Consider the following 9,530-nt stretch of genomic DNA (forward strand, 5'->3'; position numbering starts at 1 on the left):
TTGGTTCCTAGGAGACTGATCCTTATTGAGAATAGCTGTATCTAGCTACCCAGAAGGTTTAGTCCCTTTCACAGGATTAGTCCCCAAGAGAGTTTCTCAAGACTTGGTCTTGGTGTTTGGTGTTTGCTACAAAGTGTTAAGAAAATTTTAGGAAAAATTTAAAAGTATTTGTGGTTTTTGCTGGGCATGGTGGAACTCAAATTGTTTCTTTGAGTTCTGTGACTCATTCCAGCAAATTACAGAACCCAAGGAGGGGATTATAGGAAATCCTGATTTATAACCATCAGTCAGAGGCACAAGATGGGGCTGGAGTCATAGCTCTGTGGTAGAGAGTTTGCCTAGCCTGCATGAAGCACTAGGTTCCATCCTCAGCACCACATAAAAATAAACAAATGTTATTGTGTCCATCTACAAGAAGAAGGAGAAGGAGAAGGAGGAGAAGAAGGAGAAGGAGAAGGAAGGAGAAGGAGAAGGAAGGAGAAGGAGAAGGAGAAGAGAAGGAGAAGGAGAAGGAGAAGGAGAAGGAGAAGGAAGGAGAAGGAAGGAGAAGGAGCACAGGAGGCCTGGACTTGCCAATGGCATCTGAAGTGTGGGCAGTTTCATGGGACTCAGAATTCAACCTGTGGGATCTTATGTTAACCCCAGGTAGATTGTTTCAGAATTCCAGCTGGTTTTGAAGAATTGCTAGACTTGGGAAAAATCATATATTTAATATCAGAAGAATGTGGAGAGTGGGTACATATATAGACAAAAAAGTATTTTCCTTCTTTTAGTATCGTTGGAAATTGTTTTATGACTTTCTTACTAAATTTGTTTCTTGCACTTAAAAAGGTTTCTTGTATGCATGAAGGGCAGGGATAGGGAGGAAATCTTGTCTGTGGAATATTTAGAGACTTACTTGGGTTGCAGATAAGTACCCTATTTTGTTGTTTGATGTTGATTCTTTGGTTGCAGATTTAGAAGTGTCTGTTTTATTGTGTCCTGGTCAGAGTTTCCTTGGGATTTTTCTGTACTTGGAGTGTCAAGGAAACAGCACTGACCTGAGACTCAGGACATGAGTTCCATTCCCAACTCCACTTCCTCGTGTTTCCCCCATCAGTTTCCTCACTGGCAAACAACCCAGAGTTTTCACAAGGATACCAGGGAATACATGACAGATTTCTCTGGAAGGCAGACTCTACTTCTAGCTTAATTTGTTACTGATTAGTTGGCAGAAATAGGATCTGCTGATTGAGGACAGTTTCACAAGAAAATGAAACACTTTTCTTCCTCTTTTCTAAATTAATCTCCTAAGCCCCACGGAACTCTGGCCCAGCTCTGGGATGACTTTGGAGACCTCCATGTTTCAGAACGTATATCCTGGCAGCAGATGGCTGCTTCAACCACTGACAATTTTGCTGCTGTTGGGTGAGTGAAGGTCATTCTGAAATAGGATAATTTTGGCCACTCTTACTGCCTGGACTCTAGTGACAAGGTGTAGTTAAGAGAAGGCCTGAGGCCTAGAAACTGGGGACAGATTGAAAGGGAAGAGAGGGCCCTGAATTCCTTTCTTTTAAAAATTAAATTTATTTATTTATTTTTGCGGTGTAGGGGGTGGAACTGAGGGCCTCATGCATATTAAGTAAGCACTTTAACACTGAGCCACACACCCAGCTGAGGACCATGAATTCTTACTGTTTGGTGGTTCATAAAGTCAGAATTTAGAGGTAATTTCACAGTCCCTGAAAAGTCAATTCTGCACCAAACATTTGTGATTATTTTGTACCACACCAAGTAGACAGGAATGAAACAAGGAGGACATGAAAAAGTAGTATTTTATAGAATACTTGTTGTAATCAGGCTCTTGAGATGGGTCCTGGGGAAAGGAGCTTCAAATCACCTCCCTTTGTCCTCATTATACACACAACTGAATTTGTTCTTATCATTTGCTGCTGCTTAACATTGATCTCTTCTCTCTTACAGCTTCTGCAGACAGGCAAACTGGTGAGTTTGCTCTACTTTCTTGTTATGATAGTGTTATTTCCTCTAATGAGACACTTTGTTTACTTAGTGGGGAAATGTCTGCTTCACCAAGAATCAGGCTGGAGTTCAGTATGGGCATTTCCTTCGTTTTAGTAGGGCCTGGGACTTGATTCTTTGCAAGATTCCCACTGGATTCACCAAAGACCCAAGGGAATGAGCCTGCTGTTGGAACATAGATCTTGTACTGGGTTTGCAATAATACTCTCTGGTCCCTGACCTCCTCTGGAAGCTCCTTTGAAGCCAAAGCTCCCTCCAAGCCTATTTATTTACATCTCTTTCTGCTCTTTATCCCTTAGCAGATTTCCCAAAGGCTATGGTGAAACTTGAGCCCCCATGGATCCAAGTGCTCCAGGAGGACTACGTGACATTGAAATGCCAAGGAATTCACAACTCTGGGAACCATTGTACCCAATGGTTCCACAACAGGACACTCATCCTGACCCAGCCTCAGCCCAACTACAGGTTTAAGGCAAAGAAAAATGACAGTGGGTCATACAGGTGCCAAATGGACCAGACCAGCCTCAGCGACCCAGTGCATCTAGATGTGCTTTCTGGTCAGTAGAAGAAAGTCCAGGAAGGGGCTCTGAAGACAAGGAGGGATGAAATCTAATTATTCAGAGTGTGAAGGAAAAGGGGTGTCCTGTTTACTGAGAAGCATCACTGTGAGTTGCCTGAAGTAGTTTTTGCCCACTTATTTCCCCCACCTTTTTGCTTATGTGTGATGGGGCTGGAAATGACCAAACTCCTCAGTTTGCTTCCATCCTGATTGAGCAAAGGGGCCACTGGGTGTGAGAGAAGCCAGAGGAAGTTTCTACTCTGATGGCTGTGTTTTGAAGCATCAAGGTTGGAGGCAGCAGAGCAGCAAAGGCTCTAATATGGGAGCCTGCCTGATAACTGTGAGGAGCTCTTTCTGTCAGAAGCATAGGAGGCAGGAGGCTGGACCCTGAGGGAAGAATTCAATCTGGAAGATGAGGCCAGAGGTGAGGGGGAGAGAAAGGGCAGACCATGTAGAGACTGGTAGGGTGTTGCAATGACTTGGATTTTTATTTCTGAATGAGATGAAAATCAGAGATGATTTCTTTAAATTTAAATTTATTTTTAACTGATACATCAATATATAAAAATTGTGTATATTTATGGGGTGCCATGTGATGTTTTGATGCAGGTACATATCGTGTAATGTTTAAATCAGGTTAAACATATTTTATCTCCTTATTTATCAAGATGAAAATATTCCAAATCATTTCCTCTAGCTCTTTGAAATATATAATACACTATTATTACATCTACTGTGCAATAGCATGCCAGAACTTCTTACTCCTATCTAACTAACTTGGTACCTGTTGATCAACCTCTCCCTATCACTCTTCCCTCCTATTCTCCTCAGTCTCTGGTAATTATCAGTCTATTCTCAACTACTGTAGATCACTTCCCTGACCCCCACATATGAGTGAGATCACACAGTGCTTGTCTTTCTGTGCTTGACTTATCTCACTTAACACAGTGTCCGTCTATATTGTTGCAAATGACAGGATTTTATTCTTATTACGGTAGAATAATATCCCATTTGTGTATGTCATGCAGTGGTTTTAACTAAAGGAGACTTTTTTTTTTTTGCCTGGGGATTTGAACCCAGAGCGTTGTGCTTGCAAGGCAAGCACTCTACCAAGTGAGTTATATCCCCAACCCCCTAAAGGAGTATTATTTAGATAAATGTAACTATCTGACAGTGTTCAATTTAATAAACTCTATACAGAAAATTCCCTTGGATACTACTTCTACCCCTCCAATTTCTGGAAATATGAATATGCCTATATGTAGTTTACTTCATCCACACTTTGGTGCATAAACCCTGAAGATGGCTACATGTAAGGATCCCAATGCTTTTGATTATCTTATTTAATACCAGGAAGGCTTGTGTGTGTGTGTGTGTGTGTGTGTGTGTGTGTGTGTGTGTGTGTGTGTTTGCTGGGGGTTGAACTCAGGGGCACTACACCACCTAGACACATCCCCAGACTGGGTCTGGCTAAGTTGCCCAGACTAGCCTCAAACTTTTGATCCTCCTGCCTCCCAAGTAGCTGGGATTACAGGTCTGTGACACTGTGCCTAGCTAAGAAGGCAATTTTTTATGGACCTTTGAGGCCCCTATATTAGAGAGATTCTGATGGTAGAGTTACTTTCTGTTGATGGTATTCTCGTGAAAGGGAAATAGTGAGTTAACCTAAAAATCCTGCCCAAAGACATCACAGCTACCCATCTCCTCTCTTTGTACCTCATCTCTCCAGAAATAGCCAATGGTAGTTCTTCCTTTGAAAATGTAAAATTATAAATAACAAAAACCTAGATCAAAAAGTTTATTTTTCCTTCTTTTTTAAAAAAATTATTTTATTGATTCTTCTTAGTAAGATCCAAAGGTTTGTTAAAGAGAAACCACCTAGTCTCTTACCCCTGTTGCACAAAGAATTTAAGCCGATGAGACCCAACAGTTAATGATGATAAAAACAGAATCCTGACTTTAGATTTCTGTTTCTTGCTGTCTCAATAACAGTATCTTGCCTTTCATATACAGAATATTGTTTTCTTAAGTGAATTTTCATTTAAATAAGATATAATAATTTGTGATATTTCTTTCTGCAGTGGAACAATTTGATTGTTCTACTAAAACATTCTTTATAGACCTTGTCCTCTGAAATAGCTGAATTTTGGAATCTGATCACTCTGCCATCAATGAGTGAGGGTGTTTGTAGACGAGGAGGGAAAAGTTATTTTAAGTTAAGTTACAAAGCTCTCTTTAGTGCCCCTTTTGTTCAGAGCCACAATGGAACACCAAACACAAAAGTTCATATCTTTTCATTTATTAAGTGGATGTAAGATTCTCCTAAGGGTGTTCTATAGTCTTGCATGTTTATTTTTCCCAAGATTCATATGTTGAAATTCTGTAAACTCCATGGTGAAGAAAACAGGAATTGAACACTTTTGGGAGGTGATTAGGTCATGAGAGTAGAGCCCTCATGAACGGGAGTAGTGCCCTTATTAAAGAGGCCCATAGGAGCTTTGGGGCCTCTTCCTCCATGTGAGGATGCATCAGTTAAGACTCAATTCTACAAACAGAAAACAACCTTCACAAGACACATAATCTGCTGGCACTTGATCTTGGATTTCCTAGGCTCTAGATCTGTAAGGAATAAATTTGTGTTGTTTATAACCTGGTTTAATGATATTTTGTAACAGCAGCCTGAATGGAAAATAGTTCAAAAGTTACTACTAAATTAGTAATACCTAGAACACAAATACTGTATCCATAATAAATTGAAGGTTTCAGGTTCTATTCAGTAACTGCTGTAGTGAATAAAATGCATTAATTTCCCTACACAAACATAGTGTTTTAAAGTCCTCAAAATTGTTTTTAATATCTGTTCTTCATCTTTGGAACTTCTGGGAACTTCTATTCTTTAGAGGTCTCATAAATATGACACCATATTTTCCATGTATGAGAATGCTTACATCTGCCATGAAACCTCCCCAATTCCCTCTACCCAGCATTCTTTCAAGTTCTATGAGTAATTTAGTCCTTAGGGTGAGGCTGCTTAAGGGTGTCTTAGACTTAGAACTTTCTCTTCCCATGTTTGTGTCTTTCAGACTGGCTTCTGCTCCAGACCGCTCAACTGGTATTCCAGGAGGGGGACACTATCATGTTGAAGTGCCACAGTTGGAAGAACAACCCTCTGAACAAGATCACATTCTACCAGAATGGAAATTCCAAGCAGTTTTCCCATTTCAATAACAAATTCTCCATTCCATTAGCAAACCAAAGTCACAGTGGTGATTATTACTGCAAAGGAAATGTAGGAAAGAGGTCCTACTCATCAAAGTCTGTGACCATCACTGTCCAAGGTATGGGAACTCTGTTATTCAAGTGTTATTCAAGGAGTTTCAGGTCCTGGAAGGCTAGGTGGGGAGATCAGATTCCCGATCTTTTTTCAGACTTCAATACCTGAATTCTCCTAAGTGGTCCTCTAGATGTCAACGAGACCCTGAAAGTTCTAGTTGACCTGATTGCTGTGTGGGTGTGCAACTATATTCCAGTTTATTTCTTAGAGACTATGAAAATAGGTACCCTCCATTTGGAATTTCAACTGAAGCCATTTTTTCTTCTTCACAAATGTATCGCCTTTCCTCCTTTCCACTTCATTTAAACCACCAAGCTTTGTTTCATGTTCCTCTATCTAGAATACTGAGGCTTTTGTCTACGTACACACCACTCGGCCTAGGTTCAAACTCTTTCTACCCACAAAGAACAAGAAGAATAAGGCGTCTTTTTTTTTTTTTTTTTTTTTTTTTATGGTAGTACTGTGGCTTGAACCTAGGGGCATAGAGTGTTCCACCACTGAGCTACATCCCCAGCCCTTTTTATCTTTTACTTTGAGGCAGGGTCTCACTAAATTGTCCAGGCTGACCTTGAACTTGTGATCCTTCTGCTTCAGCCTTGTAAGTCACTGATATTACAGGTGTGTGCCACTTCTCCTGGTTGGCCTTTGTCTATTATTGAGAGATATTTTGCATCATCGAATCCTCATGCCTTTTTAAAGAGGCATCATGAGCTTGGTCAGTGAATGCCACCCAGTCCTTGTCTCAGAGGAGGTGATGAGTGAAGATCTGTTGATGTGGTCTGTGGATTCCCTAATTTAAAGTTTCCCAAAAGTTGTTCCCCAGCCATGTAACTCCTTGAGGGACTTCTTGGAATAAAGACCAAATTGATGTGGAACATGCTGCATGCTCTGTTCCTCTCCTTTTATATTCATAATGCACATTAAAAGCTGAAGAACTCCTGTTGGAAAGAAAATACAAACTGTTTCATATGGCATTTACCAAACTATATAACCATAAAATTTTTTTCCTCTATAACTTCAGATAGATGTATCCAGGGTCACCCTTTAGTAAATGCTGATCTAGTGCTTTATTTGGGAAGGCAGAAAGATGAAGACATTCTCTGAACATAGACACTCGTCCTGGTCTATCTATCTGTTCTTGTCTTTGCCTTTAACCACTGGATTGGGTACCTTGCTAGGGACCTCACTGTTTATTCCAAGTTTCTGAAATTTTTTATCATTCACGCCTCTGCCTCTCCTCCTAGGCCCAACAATTCCATACATCTCTCTACCTTGGTACCAAATCACTTTTTTCTTGGTGATGGGACTCCTGTTTGCAGTGGACACAGGGATGTATTTCTCTGTTCAGCGAGATCTTCAAAGCTCAGTGGAGAACCGGAGGAATTACAAAGTCAAATGGTGCCATGGCCTTCAGGATAAATGACTCCTCATCCTATGGCATAACAGAAGTAGCAGCGGCATCTCTTCAGGGCACATAGCCCCTCTTGCAAGCTAAGGAGCCACTTTTTTGTCACTTCTTCGCTCAAAACCATTTAATAGCTTCCCTTGCACTTGGAGTTTAGCTAAAACCTTTGCAATGTTTTACAAAATGCTTGTTTTTCCTTCCTTACTCTTCATTATTCTTGCTCTTTATTGAACACACTAATTACACTTTTGCACAGAGCCTGTTATATTTTCTGTTTCAGGAATATTCTTTCTTACAGATACCTATATCATGTTTCATCATGTCCATTATGATTTTAATATGGATTGTCCCCCCGAAAACTTGTGTTGAGGCTTAGTCTTCAATATGTTAGTGTTGGGAGGTGGGGTCCAGTGGGATGTTTTTGGGTCATGGAAACACAGCCTTCATGCATTAATTAAAACTTTTCTTGAGGTAGTATGTTAGCTATCATGGTAATTTGACCATTTTCTCTCTTTCCAGTGCTTCCACTTGCCCTTGTACTTTTCTCCCATGCATAGAGCCCCAAAGGCTCTCATCAGAAGCTGAGCAGACATGGTCACCTGATCTTGGCCTTCCAGCCTCCAGAACTGCAAGCTAAATAAACCTTTTTTCTTTATAAGTTATCCTGTCTCAGATGTTTTGCTATAGCAACAGAAAATGAATTAAGACAATATTACTCCTTTAGATTTTTACTGAAATGTCACCTTATCAATGACATCTCCATTCGCCTACCATAATCCTAATTCTCCTCTCCTGCTTTATTTTCTTCATTGTAATTATCACCAACTGATATACTGTATATTGTTTGTTGTCTAACCACTCCCACCCCCACATTAGAATATGATCCCAGGACTGGTCTTTGTCTGTTTTGTTTACTACAGCTTACTCAGGGCCTATTTCAGTATCTGGCACATAATGAAACACTAAAATAATTATGGAATGAGTAAATTCTTTGATGTTTGAAATCAAGGAAATTTAAGACTGGAAAATGCTTAGAAACAAGGTAGTCCAACCTCCTTATTTTAAAACCAAGGAATCTGCGGCCCAGATAAGTGAAATGACTTGCTTAAGAGCATATGGACAGTTGGTGTGACAGACCTTTACATTGTTATGGGGCACAACTTAAGAACAGATCGATCACCACTGAGAAGTCCAAATTTGAGAGTCTGTATTAAGCCAGCTGGCTGACTGTCTCACACAATGCCCCAAAAATGGCTATTGGGAGAACAGCCCCGACCATAGGGTTGTCAGGGTTTTTCTATCAAAAATCACATCAATCATAAGTGTCTGTTGCTATGATTCGAAATTACAAACTAACATCATGAGATCATCAACAGAGGGAGAAGTGGGTCAAAATGACCCTTACCTTACCTAGGTACAAACTAAAGAATGGTTACTAACATCCACACAATCACTGTTCACATGGTACATTGTTTAGGAGCAATAGGAATCAAAAGAGAGCAATTTTTCTTTACATAGGAATTATCATTCTGTATTGTTAAACATGTCACACTAAGTAACTGATGATGGGTACAGAGGCGGGGTGTTCCCATGGGAGAAGCTTATTTCTTACATAACATGGAGTTTCAGAGCAAAATTGGAGTCTGTTTAGTCATTTCCCTTAGAGTCTGGCCTATAACATTCTCATGGAGTCAGATCTGTCAGCCTATCACAACATGTGGTTTGGATCATGCTATAAACTTTGTTCCACAAGTTGCTTTTATTTTATATTCCACATTGGGTCATGAGCATCCCTTCACTTCACAGTGTCCATTTAAGTCACTGTTTAAGAACAGTAATCTGTTCTAGTGTAAAGATACTGAAACTAAACTACTAAATGTAAATGGATATGTTTAAGTTTGTACTGCATACACAAATTCCCCTTTGTGTGTGCAGTGAACCTCAGTGAAGAAATCAATTTAAAAATATCTGACGGGGTTTGGGATTATAGCACCAGGTCCTGGATTTGACCCCCAGCACCTCCCTCCCAAAAAAGTGAATGACATTGGAAGCATGTATATGTGGTTTAAGGTTATACCTGCAACTCTTGTGTGTGGGTGGAGAAAATCCTGTATTTCTGTGTGTATGTGGGGTGGGGGGGCAGGTGCTAGGGACTAAGCTTAGGGCCTTAGGCAAGTTTAGGCAAGTGCTCTGCCACTGAGCTATAGCCCCAG

At 40.3% G+C, this 9,530-nt stretch overlaps 1 protein-coding gene across 2 annotated transcripts; it reads left to right on the plus strand.

Moving 5' to 3' along the window:
• The first annotated feature begins 1,123 nt into the window (after positions 1-1,123).
• FCGR2A (Fc gamma receptor IIa) lies at positions 1,124-8,289 on the plus strand. 2 transcript variants are annotated; one of them, XM_079106237.1, is made up of 5 exons: positions 1,124-1,407; positions 1,963-1,983; positions 2,319-2,576; positions 5,662-5,916; positions 7,837-8,289. In XM_079106237.1, the coding sequence occupies exons 1-5, from the start codon at positions 1,323-1,325 to the stop codon at positions 7,872-7,874; spliced, it is 657 nt and encodes a 218-aa protein (XP_078962363.1). In that variant the 5' UTR covers positions 1,124-1,322; the 3' UTR covers positions 7,875-8,289. The 2 variants fall into 2 exon arrangements, with proteins under 2 accessions (XP_078962363.1, XP_078962362.1); XM_079106236.1 differs by having other exon boundaries at positions 1,131-1,407; positions 7,157-8,289.
• Positions 8,290-9,530: the final 1,241 nt, after the last annotated feature.

The sequence above is a fragment of the Sciurus vulgaris genome, assembly GCF_902686455.1.
Source record: "Sciurus vulgaris genome assembly, chromosome: 1".
In the NCBI taxonomy this organism is placed as follows: Eukaryota; Metazoa; Chordata; class Mammalia; order Rodentia; family Sciuridae; genus Sciurus; species Sciurus vulgaris.

Bases quoted from the DNA above. Each gene is read 5' to 3' on its own strand.
- FCGR2A (XM_079106236.1), top strand. From the start codon at position 1,323: ATGACTTTGGAGACCTCCATGTTTCAGAACGTATATCCTGGCAGCAGA. The intron at 1,408-1,962 runs GTGAGTGAAGGT...TCTCTCTTACAG, and splicing joins GACAATTTTGCTGCTGTTGG to CTTCTGCAGACAGGCAAACT. The intron at 1,984-2,318 runs GTGAGTTTGCTC...TTTATCCCTTAG, and splicing joins TTCTGCAGACAGGCAAACTG to CAGATTTCCCAAAGGCTATG.